Source organism: Wyeomyia smithii, chromosome 2 (genome assembly GCF_029784165.1).
Source record: "Wyeomyia smithii strain HCP4-BCI-WySm-NY-G18 chromosome 2, ASM2978416v1, whole genome shotgun sequence".
Classification (NCBI taxonomy): Eukaryota; Metazoa; Arthropoda; class Insecta; order Diptera; family Culicidae; genus Wyeomyia; species Wyeomyia smithii.
The window spans coordinates 3,267,842-3,287,992 of record NC_073695.1 but is presented as its reverse complement, the minus strand read 5'-3'; the positions used below and the strand labels follow the sequence as shown (position 1 = coordinate 3,287,992).

The 20,151-nt window shown below is 40.9% G+C and overlaps 2 protein-coding genes across 2 annotated transcripts in view; one reads left to right on the top strand and one right to left on the bottom strand.

Annotated features, from left to right (window-relative positions):
* The window catches only part of LOC129726064 (uncharacterized), a 139,047-nt gene that overhangs the window by 9,593 nt on the left and 109,303 nt on the right, over positions 1-20,151 (top strand). The window lies entirely within an intron of this gene.
* On the bottom strand, positions 17,065-18,440 carry LOC129725235 (uncharacterized). Its single transcript, XM_055680795.1, has 3 exons — positions 18,176-18,440; positions 17,861-18,091; positions 17,065-17,123 (listed from the first exon to the last, which is right to left on the bottom strand). Exons 1-3 carry the CDS (start codon positions 18,330-18,332, stop codon positions 17,065-17,067), a joined length of 447 nt encoding a protein of 148 aa, XP_055536770.1. The 5' UTR covers positions 18,333-18,440.

The following is a 20,151-nucleotide window of genomic DNA, read 5'->3' as shown; positions in this document are numbered from 1 at the left end:
CGTACTGCGCAACACCTTCTAACTCTGCTCTGCCCTTCCTCAAGCGTTGCGCTGTGCCGAAGCTCGATAAATCTGAGAACTTGCTTGTGCTGTTTGTTGGTGCGGGGACGGTGCGGGATTTACGGTCGAACGGATCTTTGGCGACAATGACGGCAAACAAGGAGAGTTAGACCGGATTGTTTGAATGCATTATAGTTCAAGGTCTGGCGGACTAGAACAACACTCCGTCCGGGCAGCAGGGGAGAGTTGTCCGCTCGAACCTTGGATATGTGTGCATACCTTCATTCCGTACCAATTACTACCGCATTCATTGGTTTCGATTTGATTTGTGGATCAAGTCAAATCAAGATTGAAACTCAATTTGAATGGTATAAGACAACGGACGGGTTTCTATGTTGTGCGATTGTTGAAATCACTTGAAAAATAAGTTTAGAAACTCAATCGAATAGCCTCTAGGTGTTCTGCACGAATAGTTTTTCTAACCAAGTCGCATGTTTTGCCTACACACGCCTGTCGTAACCGTTGTACCTTCTGACACACAATTGTGACAATTTCGTAGTGACTGACGTTCACGTCGTCGTACATCATCTGATCTTTGATCGGCAGTCAGCAGCAGCTATTAAGGGCAGCCTCAAAGCGAGTTGAAGTCAACTTCCACTTGCACAGCACCCTCCGCTTCCAGCAGGGAAACTAGTCTGCATCTGTGATGATCACGTGTGTCATACAAACACACTTTGCCACTTTTCAACCAGCCAAGGAAGATTCACAACCGGTCAGAGCCGAGCCAGGTGCCTGCAATTTCTTGGAACCCTTTTGCAAGGCACCCGTCGGCACCGATCAGCCGCGCGCTTGTCGCTTGTTGATCATCTGATCATCGGAAAATAATTATTGTCCCTCAAATTGTTCGACGGTTGTTGCTGTGTGTTGCTTGATTTGCCTTCCCGCGGACGGACCGCAATCAATCGTAGCACATATTGGGGTGAGAGACGAAGCAAGGAAGGGTCGGTCCTGGTGTGTGGTAACATACCATATTTGAGCTACAAAGCCAAAGGTAGCAACCGTGACGAGACCGGTTACCGGTCCGCTTCGAAAAGCAATATGCTGTAGAGCTATTTTGCTATATGTTTCTTTTCTCTTCGAAATGCGCTGGTCTGGTAATTAATCGTTGATAGCCTAAATTCAGAAGTGCATAATGATTGAGGTGTATTATAATGTCATCATTATATGATTTAATTCAATTAACATTGATTTCACTCTCAGAATCACTGTTATTATGTTGCGTTTTAATTTGAACTTGAGACGGTTTCCACGAGAGAGTTCACGAATAGATTTAATTGCAAATTTAAATATGGTATATACTCGCTATGAGCAGACTGAATGCTTGAACTCTATAAATTGCGAATTGCGTTTTTGCTCTGCGTGACTGCCGTTTCAACGTGGATTAAAAGTAGTTTCAGTTATCCTAGTTTATGCTCCTACTTCGAAGTATGGTCAGTAGTTGCGACGTATTTTGAGTATCATAGCAGAATTTACTGCATGAAGTGTTGGGCTCTGTAACTAGAGTGTTTTCATATTAGACATGTGATCTAAAATTTAGACAATTATTTTGTCAGTCGTTAGATCGAAAATCAACCAACAAGCATTGAAATATGCCGTATAAGCATTGCTTCTCGAAAAGCCATCGTATTGTTTACTGTTAGGTAAAAAAACTGTATACCAGAAGTCATCCATTAAAATGCATACGAAAGAACACCAGCTGAAAATATCTATTGTAATGCCTCAAATTTCTCTCTTTCGTGGCACAAAAGGAAAGGCTTGAATATAAATCCTTCAAAAACAATCATCGTTCAACTTGAACGTAGGAAATAGTTTGTATTGAATAATATAAGATTGAGAGGTAAGCTTTTGGATCCTTCAGATAACGTCAAATATCTCGGAGTCTTCTTGACGAAATACTAAACTGCCCTTCGTACAGCACCTTTCAAGGCAGTGTTTACAGTCGAGTTTGTATCCCTTCTCACATGAACAGATAAAAAACGCTCGTAACGCTTCAAGAAATTCATAAAATCATAAAACCGTGTCTGTAGGAGCAGAATATTACTAATTTATTCCCGAACATCTCATTCAATACAACAATCAAAAGAATAAGGAATGTCATTAACATATATTTATTTGTCAACAGATAGAAATTCTTACTCTAATGACAATTACTTAATTACCAACTAAACTAACACAGAAAGTTTCTCAAGCATCGTCCGTTTTTATCACGGGACGCGTTGAAATCAAATACTTCGTAGCAGCTGTTAAAGACACGACACATTCTGACACTGGTTCATTTAGAGCATAGTTAGTTCTTGCAGGTTGGGTAGTTAGAAACGTGTGTAAACGGAGATTGCGTCGTTTAGCGTTCATATCAAGAAGGCCGAGTAGAAAAGGGCAATCGATGATTTCCTGAAGAAGGTCTCCAACGAAACACGCCTCATAGTTTGGTAGGTTACGCGAGTTACGCCAAGGAAACCGTCTGAAATCCTCGCAATTGTGTCTTGGTAGAAAGGACACCATACAACAGCGGAGTATTCCAATATTGGACGAACCAGAGAGCAATAGTGCGCTTTAAGGCAGTGCACATTTTTGAAGTTTTTAGCGAAGCGAAACAGAAATCCCAATTGCGATGAAGCCTTTGAAACTATGTAAGCTGCATGGTCCTTGAAGCTTCGAATCGAGCATAACTCCCAGATCCCTAACTACCGTTTCGCGACTCAAAACAGTACCTTGTAAGCTGTACTCGTGACGATACATGCCATGTTTCCGACCGAAGGAGATAGCTGAGCACTTAGACACATTAAGTGACATCCTGTTAATTCGGCACCAACTATCGAAGGCTTCCAAATCATGTTGCAGCATCTGGGCGTCTTGAATGTTTTTTATTGTGTTGTAGAGTTTTAAACCGTCAGCGTAAGAGAATTTCATACATTTGAAAAGCAAATTCACATCGTTTATAAACAGTAGGAAAGGAATGGTCCGAGGTGACTGCCTTGAGGAACGCCGGATGTAACACAGAAGGGGGACGAAATAAAATCACCGAGTTTTACAGACATAGTTCTGCCAGTCAAGTAGGAGCGAAGCCAAATTAGGAGGTTGTCATTAATTCCTATTTTGTCGTATTTTGCCAAAGCAATCTCGTGGTTTAGAGGTCGGTATGATAGCGTCTACTTGATGACCGCGTTCGAGTGCGTCTTGAACTGTCCTACAGATCAGACGTTTTTTCGGTTGCTTGTGGACTGGTCTTTGACTGCCTATAGCTTCAAAGTTTGTGTTTTGTCAGTGTGTCTTTTAAAGACTACCTGAAAGTTATTTCCCATCAGTCTTTCTCAAGACTACCTACTTTTGAATTTAACATTTGTTTTAACTTTTTTCGTATCACCTGAAATGGCTGGACGGAAAAAGAAACCTCGCATCGCTGCGGGGAGGAAAAGAGAGGCATCTCTTTCTGACACATCGAGTGTCTGTAGTGACAATCCTTTTGATATTTTGCCTGAGCAAGAAGCTGGTGAAATGGAAGTTACCAATAATGAAACTATACAAAATATAAAATCTTTAAAAAAGGAGAAAGTTCCACCTATTGTGGTAACTATTTCTTCTGAATTTAATATATTCAAAAAGGAACTTTCAACGTTTGTTTCTGACGTTAAAGTTACCTATCAAATTGGCCGTAGAGGTGAATGCCGCTTATTAGCCGACTCAGTAAAGGGTCGTGATCGTCTTGTTCAGTATTTAACTGACAAGATGTACAAATTTTTTACATATGACACCAAGAACGCCAAGCCGTTCAAGGTTGTCTTGAAAGGTCTCACCAACGATCAAACCGTTGATGAGATCAAACTTACTTTAACAGAATTACTTGGCATAGCCCCTACCCAAGTAATTCTAATGAAACAAAAATCACGAGGCGAAAACAGTCAGAGAACTGGAATTTCCCTTGTTAATTATTTAATTCATTTTAACCGCAATGAGGTTAACAACTTAAAATTTTTTGAAAAAGCACATGCATTGTATAATGTGCGTGTAAAGTGGGAAATTTATAGGAAGTATGGCGGAGGAGAAAAGCATATCACCCAATGCCGTACTTGCCAACGTTATGGCCATGGTTCCAAATTCTGTAACATGGACCAAAAATGTCTTAATTGTGGAGACTCTTCTCACAAAAAGGACACATGTCCTGTGAAAGAGAGTAAAAATTTCCGCTGTGCGAATTGTAACGGCAACCATATGTCAAATTTTTATCAATGCCCAGTCCGTTTAGCAATTGTTAAGGCAAGGCAAGGTAAACAAAATTCAATTTCTCAATTTGAACCAACTTCAAAACAAAATTCTCCAAGCGTACCAGTGACGCATAGTTTACCTACTCCTTTGCATACCCGTTTAACTTATGCACAGGTTACAGGTAGTTCGAACATTATACCGCCTAGTGTTGGTAGTTCGAAAATGACCGTTAATATGGGTAAGCAAAACACGCTAGAAAATAATTGTACACCTATTACTCCAGCTAATATTGCTGCCGAAAATATTTTTTCTAATGTCAACTGCCTGGGGCCTATTACGGCAGGTAAACTTTCTTTTTTGCAACAGGCAATGTTCGATCTTATGAACGCCATGTTGCAGGCAAAATCAATGTTTGAAGCCATTCAAATAGGCACAAATTTTACTATTAAAATTGTTTCTAATTTAAAATTTAGCAATGATTTTAAATAAAACAATTAAAATATTAAATTGGAATGCTCGCTCATTGAAGGCCAATGAGAATGAGCTTTTTAATTTTTTAACAGTAAATAATGTGCATATTGCAATTATTACTGAAACATTTTTGAAACCTAACATAAAATTAAAATATGATCCCAATTACGTGGTTCATAGATATGATAGGATTCAGGGTTCCGGCGGTGGAGTTGCAATTGTTATTCATCGCCGAATCAAACATCGTGCTCTTCCCCATCTTGAGACGAAAGTTATTGAAACTTTGGAAATTGAAGTTCAAACTGAACTTGGGATTTTATTTATTGCCGCAGCATATTTACCATTTCAATGCACACGCGAGCTCAAAAATTATTTTAAAGGTGATTTACAAAAACTCACCAGAAATCGTTCGAAATTTTTCATAATCGGCGATTTTAACGCTAAACATCGTTCATGGAATAATTCTCAAAGTAATTCCAATGGCAAAATTTGATTCAATGATTGTTCTTCAGGATACTATTCTATTTTGTCTCCGAATAGTCCTACATGCTTTTCTTCTGTAAGAAACCCTTCAACAATTGATTTGGTGCTAACATATCAAAGTCATGTATGTAGTGATTTGATCACACATGCTGACTTTGATTCTGACCATCTTCCAATAACTTTTTCTTTATCACATGAATCAGTTTTAAACCCTATGAGCTCTGTTTTTAATTATAACAAAGCTAATTGGGAAAGATACAAAATATATATAAATATAATATATATATTGAGAGAAATTTCAATAATGAGCTTGATTTGCAAAACGAAGTGAATATTGATTCCGCTTTGGAAGCATTAAAATGTGCAATTGTTGATGGCAGGAATTATTCTGTTCCAAAGGCTCAAGTGAAATTTGATTCATCAATAATTGACGAAAATTTTCAACTTCTAATTCGTTTGAAAAATGTCCGCAGACGTCAATATCAACGTTCTCGTGACCCTGTTTTTAAAACTATTTATAAAGATTTACAGAAAGAGATTAAACATAGATTTACTCTTCTTAGAAATCAAAATTTTGAGACTAAAGTTGAGAAATTAAAACCATATTCAAAACCATTTTGGAAGCTGTCGAAGATTCTTAAGAAACCTTCAAAGCCTATTCCAGTTTTAAAAGATGGTGAACGTTTTCTTGTATCCAATGAACAAAAGGCTCAAAGACTTGCTCCGCAGTTTGAGAGTGTTCATAACTCAAATTTGAATTTTGTGAGTCCAATTGAAAATGAAGTCACACGTCAATTTGATTTAATTTCTTCCCAGAATTTTTTACCTGCAGAAATAATTGAAACGAACTTGAATGAGATTAAATCAATTATTAAAAATTTCAAAAATATGAAAGCACCTGGTGACGATGGAGTCTTTAATATACTAATCAAACATCTCCCTGAGAGCACAATGGAATTTTTAGTGAAAATTTTCAATTGCTGCTTCAAAATTGCATATTTTCCCAAATTATGGAACAATGCAAAAATTACTCCCATTTTAAAACCGGATAAGAACCCAGCAGAAGTTTCAAGTTATCGACCAATCAGTTTGCTTTCTTCAATAAGTAAACTGTTTAAGAGAATTATTCTTAACCGAATGATGTCACACATCAACGAAAATTCAATTTTTGCAAATGAACAGTTTGGATTTCGCCATGGGCATTCCACAACTCATCAATTGCTCAGAGTTACTAATATGATACGAGCTAACAAATCTGAAGGTTATTCCACTGGAGCTGCTCTTTTAGACATAGAAAAAGCATTCGACAGTGTTTGGCATAAAGGTTTGATTGCGAAATTGCAAACTTTTAATTTTCCAATTTTCCTAATCAAAATTTTAAAAAATTATCTTACTGATCGAACTCTGCAGGTTGTCTATCAGAATTCAAAATCTGATAGATTTCCTGTCAGAGCAGGTGTACCTCAAGGTTCAGTCTTGGGTCCAGTCCTGTACAACATATTCACTTCAGATCTTCCTGATTTGCCTCCAGGATGCACAAAGTCATTGTTCTGCGATGACACAAGCATTTCCGTAAAAGGAAAAAGTCTTCGTGTCATATGCAGTCGATTGCAGAAAAGTTTAGATATTTTTTCTTCCTACTTGCAAAAGTGGAAAATCTCTCCCAATGCTTCTAAAACTCAAATGATAATTTTTCCGCATAAGCCTAGGGCTTCTTTCCTCAAGCCAAACAATAATCACGTTGTCAAGATGAATGGGGTTATTTTAAGTTGGTCCGACAAGGTTAAGTAATTTATGATAAAAAACTTATTTTCAAAGAGCACATTGAGAGTATACAAGCCAAGTGCATCAAATATACGAGATGTTTATATCCTCTCATTAACAGGAATTCTAAACTTTGTTTAAAGAGCAAACTTTTGATTTACAAACAAATTTTTAGACCAGCAATGCTTTATGCTGTACCGATCTGGTCAAGTTGCTGTTCAACAAGGAAGAAAACGCTCCAAAGGATTCAGAATAAAATTCTGAAAATGATTTTGAAGCGTCCTCCTTGGTTTGGTACACTCGAATTACATAGACTTACTGGTGTTGAACCATTAGAAGCTATGTCAAATAAATAATTAACAATTTTAATTAACAAGTAAATTATTAACAATTTTCGACAAAAATCGTTGCAATCCTCAATTGCTACGATAAGCTCTCTTTATAGCCAATAAGTTAGCAATTAAGTTAGTTGTAAGTTTACTTCCCCTTTTCTGACAAGTAGGTTTAAATCCCTACGAATGATAAGTCCTAATTGCGAAAGCAAACAAATCCTAACAATTAAAATTACAAATTTCTAACAGTGTTGAGAAGTCACCATTTGTGATTGGACACACATACTCATTATTTACTAATATTTATCATAAATACTTAAGCTACTAACAAATCCCCCCTTAAAAAAAAAAAAAAAAAAAAAGATGACCGCGTTCAATTTTTCGAGTAATAAACGATGCGACTTCGGCTTCGGCATAAACCCATGCTGGTCCAGAGAAATGATGTGCGAACAGTCGTGAGTTAATTTTCCAAGAATAACTATTTCAAAAAGCTTTGAGACAGAACTTAGCGATGCAATTCCACGATATTTAGTAACAGTCCGCTTGCATCCCTTCTTGTGAATGGGGAAGATAAATGAATTCTTCCAGCATTCGGGGAAAACGCCCGTCGTTAGGGATAGGTTGAAAACCATGGCCAAAGGTGCGAGGGAATACCATCAGGGCCAGATCCTATTGATGTTTTCGATTGATTCCCGGCTCCAATCACCATGTCTCTATTAATAGTGAACGAAGAGCCGAATAATCGCATAGTCTGTATGTTACTCGTGGCATTGTTTACATAGCTCCAGAACTTTTTGGGATTCGATTTGAGACGATTCTGCAGATCACACTGGTAGTTTTTATATAAAGTGGCATTGAGGCGCTTGTAAGCGGCGTTGGCGCGTAAGTATTCAGCTTTCGCAGCATCGGTTCGATGTTTACTGAATTTTCTCAGGGCCGCTCTTCTTATTCTCTGCGTGACTTGATGTATGCATGCCCTATGTCTTCATGAGCGATCAAAGTCATTTTCAAGCGCCAGTATCCCCTAACAAGTTACACTTCAACTCTGTTCTGCCCTGGACAGAATATTTGAAGATAACACACTAAATTACTTGTCAAAATACATGAATACGAATGAGCTTAAGGGGTAATATCTACCAAATGCTCAAAAAACGAGTTTTTTTTCATGAATTTTTTTACAGGACAATTGAGATGTAAGGTATATTAATAATATATCACTGGATTGAGCAACTATTGCAGAATATCTACTATATAAAAATGGAATTCCGTAACGCTTGATCTTATTGATCTTATAACGCTTGATCTTATTGATATTATTCCCTTCGTCTCTGAGGTGTACAGTAACTACGTAAAACATGCACAATTATGACTTTTTGTGCTGAATTTGCCTCTAAATCAAAATTTAAAGCGATGACATATGAGTTTTTTTCAATTAAAATGTTTGTCAATGTTCAGAAAAGACATTTGAGGAAAAATAATTAGTATCTGATCACTAAAACTTCAGATATAATTCACAAAACTACGTAAAACATGCAAAGTTATGACTTTTTGTGCTAAATTTGCCTCTAAATGAAAATTTAAAGCGATGACATACGATTTTTTAAATTAAAATGTTCGTTAATGTTCATTAAAGACATTTGAGGAAAAACTATTAGTATCTGGTTACCAAAACTTGAGATATTTATTCTCAAAACTATGTAAAACATGCAAAATTATGACTTTTTGTGCTAAATTTGCCTCTACTAAAAATTCAGAGCGATGACATATGATTCTTTTTACATTGAAATGTTTGTTAATGTTCAGGAGAGACATTTAAGAAAAAATATTTAGTATTCGATCACTAAACCTTGAGATATTATTCACAATACTGCGTGCAACATGCGAGATTATGACTTTTTATACTTAATTCGTCTCCAAATCAAGATTCAAAGCGATGACATGTGATTCTTTTTTCACTAAAATGTTCGTTGATGTATGAGAAAGACATACGAGGAAAAATAACAGGTATCTGATTACTATAACTCGAGATATTATTCACAAAACTACGTGAAACATGCAAAATTAGGACTTCTTAAGCCGAATTTGCCTCTAAATCGAAACCCGAAGCTGTGATCTGTGATTTCTTCTATAATAAAATGTTCGTTGTTGTTTAAGAAAGATATTTGAGGTAAAATTAATAGCTATCTGATGTTTTAAAATTTAAATATTTTTCATAAAACTATAATACTTTTGAAAGTGGAACTCCATACGTCATTTTGAAATCCAAAATGATGACTTCCAGGTTCAGCAAATCAGCCCAAATCACGAAAGACAATCCAATATGGGTATTTCCGTTCTGTGCGTTTTCAGAACTTAAAGTACTTAAAGTGATGATGGAAGTATAAGATGTGAGTTATATTTTTGAAGTGAGTTGAGCTAATGCAGCAATGAAATACACTAAGGTCGCATTTTACGCGGTTTTTACGCGTTTTTTTACGCGGCTTTTTTACGTGGATTCCGGAATTCACGCGTTTTTTTACGCAGATTCCGGAATAAACGCGTATTTTTTTTACGCGAATTCCAGAATGCACGAGGGTTTTTTTACGCGGATTCCAGAATTACACGGTATATTTTTTACGCGGATTTCGGTTTCTCTTCACTCGGATTGCAAAATTAACGCGGGTTTTTTTACGCGGATTCCGGAATTTACGCGGATGCCGGAATTTACGCGGTTTTTTACGCGGATTCCGGAATTCATGCGGTTTTTTTACGCGGCACGTATCCCCCGCGTAAAAAGCGACTTTAGTGTATAAAAAATGACTCTTATCTTTGAAACCTTTGATCCCGAGCATCGCCGGGAACGTTCAACTAGTAAAAAAATATTTCTATTGCTATTTTTGATAAAAAATGGCGGCTGTGCAGCGATTGCCGTGAATCGCTTTTTTTTAAGTTGTTCCGCGGCGAACAGTAGAAGTCGTGCCCATTTCTAACTATAACCAAAACAATTTTTTTTTTCATTATCTACATAAGTGTCGCTAGTGAAGTACACATGATTATATTTTTAGAATTTTTTATCGCAAAATTGCAACGGTTTGCAAAAAAAAGTTCCGTTTCGACAAAAAAATCGACTTTGATTGTTTATAACTTTAGTTGTTGTTAATCAATCGCTAAAATCGTGTGTACTTCACTAGATAATCTAATGAAGAAGTTACAGTTGAAATTTCAAGTCAATCGGATGTAAACTTTTTCAGTTCTACTGCTCGCCGATTTTGAAAACATGGTTTTAAGAAAAACGCGTTTAAAGTTTCAAAATGCTATAAATCTTAAGAATCGCAATAATAAAGCCCCTAATATTTTTTTTTGCCTTCAGTCAGCAATCCCTGCGCCGTGAAGTTGTCCTTCCTGGGTTTTATTTTCCTCTTCTTCCTTTTTGTCATCTGATGTATGGCTGCGCCTAGCCTCTTTCGCGATATCAGATATGCGATGCTCAGCGACTTTGTATTTAAGTACTTTTGAATATAACTCACAGTTAAAACGTATAGAAAAACTCAAACAAAGAATGTACACAACGAGAACGGCTGATCGACTAAACAAAGGAAAGTTGTGAGTGAACACGTTCTGTAGAGACGCTATAACGGTCGAAACTTGATGCAGAGACCTCTATACTTCAAATTTGAAACACGATAACGATCATAGGTAACTTCTGCTAGTTTACAAAGCCTCGAAATAAAAAGAAAAAAGAGCATCGCCAAGTTAAACGAAGAATGTGATTTTGGAGTATAAAAGTTGTTCGGTAAAAATTGATTTAAACGAACTTTGAGTTTAGATCTGTACTTGGGCGATGTAGATTTTGATTCTTGGATAGTTTTAGCATGATTTAGGCCAATCAAAAATATGGCGAAAAAATTTTTTTTTGGTAGATATTACCCCTTAAGCTTGATAACCGTACATTGCAGCTCTTTCGTGGTGGATTTGAGCTAGTGAAGTTACGCAAACAACTATCAGTGTACAACAATTCAGTAGCTTCTGCTATTGAATAGATCAGTTCAGCTCTGAACGTCGTACGAGGTAGGCGAACTTGAGAACACAGCGTGTTAAGCGAAACTACTATTGTTATCGGGCAGATAGCTCTGGCTATTGTGTTCAACCCTTTTGTTTAACTGTGGAGCGACAGTGCTACTGCACTGGCGCTTTCATATCATCGGAACTTGTGCAACAAGGTTAGAATGAAACCACCACGTGCTCGAGTAAATTCCATGCGAATCCAGTTTGGACGAGGAACCGCTGAACCTAAGGACGATGAGATTTTCTCATTCTTCAAACCCACGTTGAAGTTGGTAAGCGAAGAACTTCTTTGCATGTACCGGGAACAGAGCGAATTTTGCATCTATGTGAAATTCAAGACGGAAGAACTTCTACTGGCTACGCTGGATCGTCTACCTGGTACTGTGACATTCACTTATCATAATGAAATAGCCATTCCGGTTACCTTTACGTCAGCGATTAGCACTCTCAAATATGTGCGGCTATTCAACATTCCTCCGAAAGTTGAGGACCGAGAAATTGCTATGGTCCTATCAAAATTCGGAAAAATTCAGCGACTCGTCAGAGAAAAATACTCGGCTGATACAGGTTTTCCTTTTTGGTCGGGTGTACGTGGTGCCCATATGGAAATCACAAGTGAAATTCCAGCGGCAGTTCATGTCAGGAATTATCAAGCGCTTCAAGTTTTTTATCCAGGACTGAGAAACAAATGCTTCACGTGCGGCAGCCTGGAGCACCAGAAAGCCGAGTGTCCGAATAGACAAAACTCCAATCTACGAGCGACTGGAACTTCTTTCAGGGACGTGCTAGCCGGCCCATTGCGTTGGAAACAGGTCAGTCATAAGGATGGGAACAAACCGGAGCAGAGTCAAATGGTAGTCATTGGGAAGTTAAACCCTCGGCAACGTGCTGAGCGTATCGCAGAACTGATGAAGACACGTGAAGATGCAGAAAATGGTGAAACCGAGGAGATTGTTCTCAAAAATCCGGATGCTGCTGCTGTTGAGGTTGGTAATACTGCTCAGGCTGCTGATACTGTTGTTGATGGCGATGCTGCTATTGATGTTGATCCGGTTACCGGTGGAGGAGAGCTCGATGCTGATGGGAATAATTTGGAACCGATGGAAATATGGAAGGTTCAAGAAAGGAAGCGCGCATAAAACCGAAAGGTGGATCCCGAAAGAGGCGAAGAATCCCTGTCGGAGTCGGACTTGTCGGCGACAGAGGTAAGGAAAAGTGCTAGGCTCACAGCAGTTCCAAGCTCTCATAAGTTTTTGCGACCGCAAGCGACAATTACTCAAGAACGCTAGATCGTTCTGATTCGATTGGAGATTGTAATAATTATTGTCCAGAACTGAAGAAAATAGTTGAGTCCTTGAAACTACGGGATGTGGCTCTCGTGTCCCACAATAAGGAAGCAACTTTCACTCGTTGCGGGTCTTCGTCACGCATCGGTCGATTTTATGTGTCTGATGATCTCCATCAAAATATTTTGCATTTCAGGTGCGTGCCAGTTATTTTTTCCGATCATAAAGCATTGGTCATGAAACTGAGCGTACCAAAAGATCAACTGGTTTCCCAAGATCGTGGGTATTGGAAAATTAATCCAACGCTCTTGAGAATGGATGATGTAACTGGCAGGTTCAAAGAACAATACGATTTGGCCAAAAATCGACATATTTTTATCTCAGATATCAGTAGCTGGTGGAATTCTGTCTTCAAAATTAAATCACGAAGTTTTTACAAAAATGAAGGCTGGTTATTGAACAAGCGAAACTATGATAGGAAAAACCATCTATACGAAGAGCTCAACATTCTGTTCCAAAGGCAAGGGTTTGGGGAAAATGTGTCAAATGGAATTAGCTTGGTGAAGTCCAAACTATATGAAATTGAGATGGACAGACTAAAAAATTACGGTTGTAAAATAAAATGTAACTCAATTTTAGAAGGAGAACTTTTGAACATATATCAAATTTCAGGTCAGTTGAAAAGATGTGCAAAATCATCGTGTTTGAAGTTAAACGATGGTAGTATTGTTACCTCTGATGTTCAGAAATTGAAGCAGATTGTTTACGATTACTACACTGAACGTTTTCATTCACTGAATGTTGATGCAGAAGAAAATTATAATGATTCGCTACCCTTTGTCTCTAAATCGCTAACTAGAGAGCAAAAAATAATGTTGGCTTAGCCAATTACTGAAAATGAAATTTTGACGACGTTACAGTCTTGCATCCGGAAGAAGTCGCCTGGGCCGGATGGACTTACATACGAGTTTTACGTTACGAATTTCGAGGCAGTTAAGATCGAGATGGTTGAGATCATCAACAGCTATTTATCAGGGAGAATTGTTCCTCCAAAGGAGTTTTCTTCTGGAATTATTACTTTGGTTCCCACGAGTGCCGACGCAACAGTTTTGGATAATTATCGTCCAATAAGTCTATTAAACGCAGATTATAAGCTGTTTACAAAAATAGTTACAAATAGGTTAAAACTGGCCCTATTCGATTTACTTGGCCCTGGACAAACCGCATGTTTGCCTAATAGCTCTTGCATAAACAACCTTTCAGACATTAGACAGCTGATCTCGAAAAGTATGGAATCAAAGAAATTCAAAGGTCTATTAGTAAGCTTAGATCTAGAAAAAGCATATGATAATGTAAAACATGCATATCTTTGGAAAGTCTTGGAAAAGTTCAACTTTCCGGCAAGTTTGATTGACTGTCTGAAAAATCTCTATAAGTGCGCCACGTCTAAAGTTTTGTTCAATGGTTTTCCAACCCCTGAGATTAAGATTAAAAAATCTGTAAGACAAGGCTGTCCGCTCAGCATGGCCTTGTTCGTGCTTTATATTGAACCTATCATTCGTAATCTCTATGCTAACTTGCGTGGAGTGCTAATTGAGGACAATTTCATCACAGTTGTCGCATATGCTGATGACGAGTTCGACAAGATGATATTCATTATTAACACATTTTCGGAGCATACAAACATTAAACTCAATTTCGTGAAATCTGCGTACATGAGAATCAATGACTGTAGATGTGGACCCCAACTACTCAAAGAAGTTGATCATCTGAAAACTCTTGGATTTTTTTTCTGTAAAACCTGGAGCAGTAGTATAGAGATGAATTATAAAACAGTTATCAATAATATGACTTTTGCACTAGACTATCATCGTTTTAGGAATTTGTGCATAATTGAAAGATGTATCCTGGTCAACACATTTTTTTTTGTATGCCTGAAGGGCATTGGGTAGAAAGCGCCACTGCGACAAGAATGTTTGTCTTTTGTGGCTGGTCCCGATTACTTTACACAGATTACAAGATGCTCGAACTCATTGATGGAGTTGAGCTAGTTGGTTGTAAGCCTGTGCCCCAATCCGGAACTACATGGTTGATGAAACCTGTGACCGTTTTGGGATTGGTGCTCCATACCTGGTATGGAGTTGAGAGGTAACTTCCAAAGAAGTTAAACCTCGATGAAGCAAGAGCCCCGCAAAAGCAAAGCAAATGCGCTGAGCTCTCAGGTTCAGCGTTGCAAAAGCGACAATAGTCGGTTAGGACTTTGCCGATTTTCTTTGAAAGATAAAGAGCAGGACAGTGTCCAGTGAGAAGTTCCGTGATGATGCGTAGTTCACTACGAGTTAAACTAAGTAGCCGTTTGGTAACCGTAGGTTTAGGGTAGATAAACTGTTTAGCTTGCCTGCAACCCTGCGCATGTTGCCATTGAGATGCTATCTTTGGCTTTTCCCATGTACTTAGTTCGCCTTTAATGGCGGATGTGGAAGTACCCAAAAACGGTTCCGGTCCAATGAATTGCTGAGCAGATCCTTGTCTTGCGAGGCTGTCGGCATGTTCATTTCCCTCGATTCCGCAGTGACCGGGTACCCAAAGTAGCATAACTTTGTTGAGGCGGGAGAGGTCCCTGAGTGTTGCGATGCACTCCCAGACTAGTCTGGAGACACATGTAGCAGACTTTAATGCCTTTAGTGCCGCCTGACTGTCCGAAAAGATTCCGATTTTCGCATGTCTATATTTGCGATGTAGACATGTTATAGCACAGATATATATTGCGTATACCTCCGCCTGAAAGACGGTTGGCCACTTACCCATTGAGATAGTGGCCTTTATACCTGGTCCGTAGATCCCTGAACCAGTCTGGGGTCCGATTTTTGAGCCATCCGTGTAGAAGCGGATTGTACCCGATGGAAGACTCGGCCCTCCATTGTTCCACATGGAGCGATCTGTGTCGATCACTATATATGGAACGTCCATGTTTGGCTTCGCTTCCATCCAGTCCGAGACTGTTGTTACTAAAGGTGTCAGCTTAAACTCCTTTAGGATGCTTAGGTGACCCGTTAGGTCACCTTCGAGCATCGTTGTATTTCTTTGCAGCCTTAGTGCGCCAAGCTCTGCTTCCTTCTTCACATGGAGATGTAGAGGAAGTAAGCAAAGCAAGGCCTCCAAGGCTGCTGTCGGTGTTGTGCGCAGGGCACTGGTAACTGAGAGACAGGCCAATCGTTGGACTTTGGTAAGTTTCGCCTGAGCTGTCTTTTTATTTACTTTAGGCCACCATGCGAGGGCTGCGTAGGTTATACGTGGCCGAGCAATGGTGATGTAAGACCAGAGCGCTAATTGTGGTTTTAGCCCCCAGGTCTTGCCAAACAGTGTACTGCAAGCCCAGATAGCTGAAGTTGCCTTCTTGATAGCGTAGTATAGGTGAGCAGTCCAGTTCAGCTTCTTATCCAGAATGATTCCAAAATATTTGGTCTCATTACTGAAACATAGTCTTACCCCATTCAGTAGCGGAGGAATGATTGTGTGCATTCTTCGCTTGGTAAATGGTATAATGACCGTTTTAGCGGGGTTAATGTCCAGCCCTTCTTCTGAGCACCACTGAGAGGTGGTGTTAAGTGCCGTTTGCATACGACTAGATAGAGTTGCATCACATTTCCCCGAACAATAAGGACTATATCATCAGCATATTCAATGACTTCGAAGCCCAGCTGTGATAGCTTGGTTAGGAGAACGTCTACCACCAGTGACCATAGCAGTGGAGAGAGAACTCCTCCTTGAGGACACCCTTTCACTGCCCCTACTGTGACAGACGTATCCCCCAATGCAGCTGTGATCTTCCTGCTCGAAAGCATTGCTTGGATCCAGCTCATTGTAGTATCGTCGACTCTTTTATTTTGTAGAGCCGTGTAAATTGATGCAAAGGACGTGTTATCGAAAGCTCCCTCAATATCAAGAAAAGCGCAGACCGCTGTCTCTTTATATTTCAAGGACTTCTCGATCTTCGTCACTAGGCAATGCAAAGCGTTTTCAGTAGATTTACCCTGTTGATAAGCATATTGATGCTTGTGTAAGGGTAACTCCTTCAGAAACTCACTGCGGATGTAGTTGTCCGTAATTTTCTCCATCAACTTGAGAAGAGTTGACGTCAGACTTATAGGTCTGAAAGCTTTGGGCAATGTTTTGTCTTTTTTGCCCGGCTTTGGTATAAACACCACCTTAACGTTCCACCAGTTGACCGGGATATGTCCCATAGTAAAGCTGGCTCGAAAGAGGCTGATGAGTTCGGACATAACGACTCCGTCCGATTTTCGTAGAAAGATTGGTAGAATGCCATCCGGTCCTGGTGACTTCATAGGCTCAAAAGAGCTTAGTGCCCAGTTGATAGAAGTCTCCGTGAAAATTCTACGAGCGAGCGCTGTGGAGTCACGTCACGTTATGCGTCTGGATTCGAGGCTCTGTAACTCTTCGACGTTCGAACCGGAGATTGCTGTCGATCCAGGAAAGTGAATGTTCATAAGAACATCCAGCGTTTCCTTGGTGGTGACAGTCAGACTACCATCTTCCTTTTCAACTGCCCAAGACCATTCGTGTGATCTTTGGACATCGCTTTTTGCAATCGCGTTGCCTCAGGTAGAGTCTGAATGTCTTCACAGAATCGAATTCTAGACCTCCTTTTGGCTTTGCGTAGCTCAGCGTTGTATTTTGTAAGGGATGCTCTATAGGCTTCCCAGTTGGACGTGATTTTAGCCCTGTTGAACAAGCGTCTAGCTTCCCGACGAAGGTTGCTGAGAGTTTCATTTCACCAGGGCACATCACGGCAGGCTGTTCGATTTGTTAACGGACAGTTTAACATAAAAGCTTCCGTGATCCTGTGCTGTAGGTCACTTGCTGCGATGTCCAGTTCACCTGGAGTTCGAATATTTTGGTGGCAGGATGTTCTCGAATTGACCAAATGTTCCTTAAAAGAGTTCCAGTTGGTTTTCTTAGGATTCCTGAAATGTTCTCTTCTCAGAGAAGTAGCCTCGACGTCAAATCTGATGTGTCTATGGTCTGATAAACTGGGTTCATCAGAGACATGCCAGTTCTTGACTTTCTCCGTTATCGAGGCGCTACATAGAGTGAGATCTAGGACCTCTTGTCTAATAGCATTACTGAAAGTTGGCTCGTTTCCCACATTGCATACATTAACATTGTTAGAAGTAAGGTATTCAAGTAGGTACTCACCTCGAGTGTTGACATCCGAGCTGCCCCAGACTGTGTGATGCGCGTTGGCATCGCAGCCGACGATGAGTGGCTTGTTGATGCTTCGGCAGTATCGCACAAGTGCTGCGACTTCGGATGGCGGTATATCGTCCTCGTCCCCCGGGAAGTAAGCGGAGGCAACAACCACTTCTTGAGTGCCGTTGGTTGTCGGGACTTCCACCGCAATGGCAACCAAATCCCGTTGGATGAACTCTGTAATGGGAACAAATTTAATGTTTCTGTTCAGCAGAATTGCAGTCCTGGGATTTGACTGTTGATTACAATAGACCAACTTACTGTTTGTGTTGGCTAAGCCAAGGATCCTGGTGTCGTGGACCCATGGTTCCTGGATCAGCGCCACGGATAGCTGATCCTTGGTGAACCTCCGGCAAAGAACACCAGAGGCGCCCTTTGCGTGATGGAGGTTCACCTGAACGCAGCGTATGCTGCTCATTTTGTTGGCAGCGCGTCCTTCGTCGGATCTAGTTGAGATCCGATTGGCGGACGGTTGCCATCAGCGGTGACGCTGGGATGGGTAGTCTGCATACCCTCAGCAACAGGCTCCCGTTGCAGCAGACAGTAGGCGACAGAAGTGCTACTCTCACGTTTAGGCGGCGGAATTTGGCTCTGAGGGTCGCGACTGTTCAGATGCTCACGCTTACTCCTCTTTCGATTTCGGCGGAACCTTCTTCGCTATCGCGGGAGTGCGTCGAGCAGGTGGTAGCGGTACACTCCCTGAGGGAGTCTCCGAACGTACCGTTCCTGCCTTCGCACCAGAACCTTTCGCGCCTGTGTTTGAGGACTTTCTGCCAACCTGCCGCATGCGTGCTTCGCCGTACTTGTAGTTCAGCAGGAAGCTCTGTGCCGCTATGAGGTTAGCAGACTGTTGGTCCAGCTTACCATCAATTCGACAGTCTTTCCAGTAACGTTGCGATGACATACTCGCCATGCACGTGTGGAGAAACCGTCGTTCTGATTTTGGAGAAGACGGAGAATTCTCTCATTTGTGGTGTCCACACTGTCCTGGAAGTACCCTACAAATTTTAGGGCCTTCGGCAGGTCCTTCGTGCGAAAGACACTAAGGTGTGCTCCCTCCCACGGTATGAGAGAAGACGCCGTGGTCTCCAGCCATCTAACGGTGTCGTTGTCGGCACAGTCAAGTTGTAGGGTACCGTTTTTTAGGCGGATATCCTAAACTTGGGCCTGATGGCCGGTGACTCCTGGTCCGCAATGCAGTCCAGAATGGCATCTCGAACAGTTTTTAACTGTTCAGGGGTAAGTAGGGAGGCTGGATAGTCTATCGTTGAGATAGACAGGCTCGTGGCCTCCAGCATCTCCCTATATGTTACCCCTGACGTTTGTCGCGGTGCAGGGGGCTCCGCGCAAGCCAAGTCCCGGGGCTTTTTGCTGCTCGGGCCCTTAGCGCTTGTGTTTGGCGACGCTGTCTCAGTCGACCGCTGTCGCTTGGTTGCGACCTGACCTGAGCGGTCAGCTTGGTCGACTGGTTGACGAACTATGCTTATGGCCTCCTCGCGTGAGTGACCCAGGCTTAGCAGTCTTTTAAGACGCCGCCGTTGCGATTGGGAGAGCCGTTTGACATCAGCACGAGGTGACTTAGGTTTCCCTTTGTCAATCGGCTGTGTCTCCGGATCGGGAAGACTGTCCGTCGGGCTCTCTTCTTTCCCGCTTGGCGAACCGAGGATTAGTGATGAAACTGAAGGTCCTCCGTCCAGCGATTCGCTGTCGAGGTTGAAATCCATCTCCAGTTCCATCTCCTCGGTTCTGCCTGTAGCGTGCAGCCTTGTGGGGCTGCACGCCATGGAGTGTGTTGGCTCCATTTGTTCCGACAGGTTGAGGTTGCCGGGGCCCTTTTTTGCAAATTTGTTAAACTCCAGTTTTTAGTCCCACGAGTTTGCCACGAAAGAAGGGGTCATCTGCGTGTCACGATAGCCTAACGCAGAAGGCTAGGTTACTGTGGAAGGGCGCCAGGTATTCCACAGGCTCCGTTAGCGGCTGGGAATTTATTAAACCCCCCCCCCCCCCCCACCATTCATCTCTCGGCACGGGTCGCGTCACACCTTAGCTTAGGGGTTTAACCATTATTTTACGTAACAGCCATGGTTAAGAGCTGTTACAACCATCCTCCTTTCCAGGGGCTTTGGACCCTCTGCGCCAGTTTTCAATAATTTAAGTCTATTCGTACAGGCTACACTAAACTAAAAAGAACCGTCACAGGCGGAGTTTGGTCAACACATACGTACTCTCATAATTGT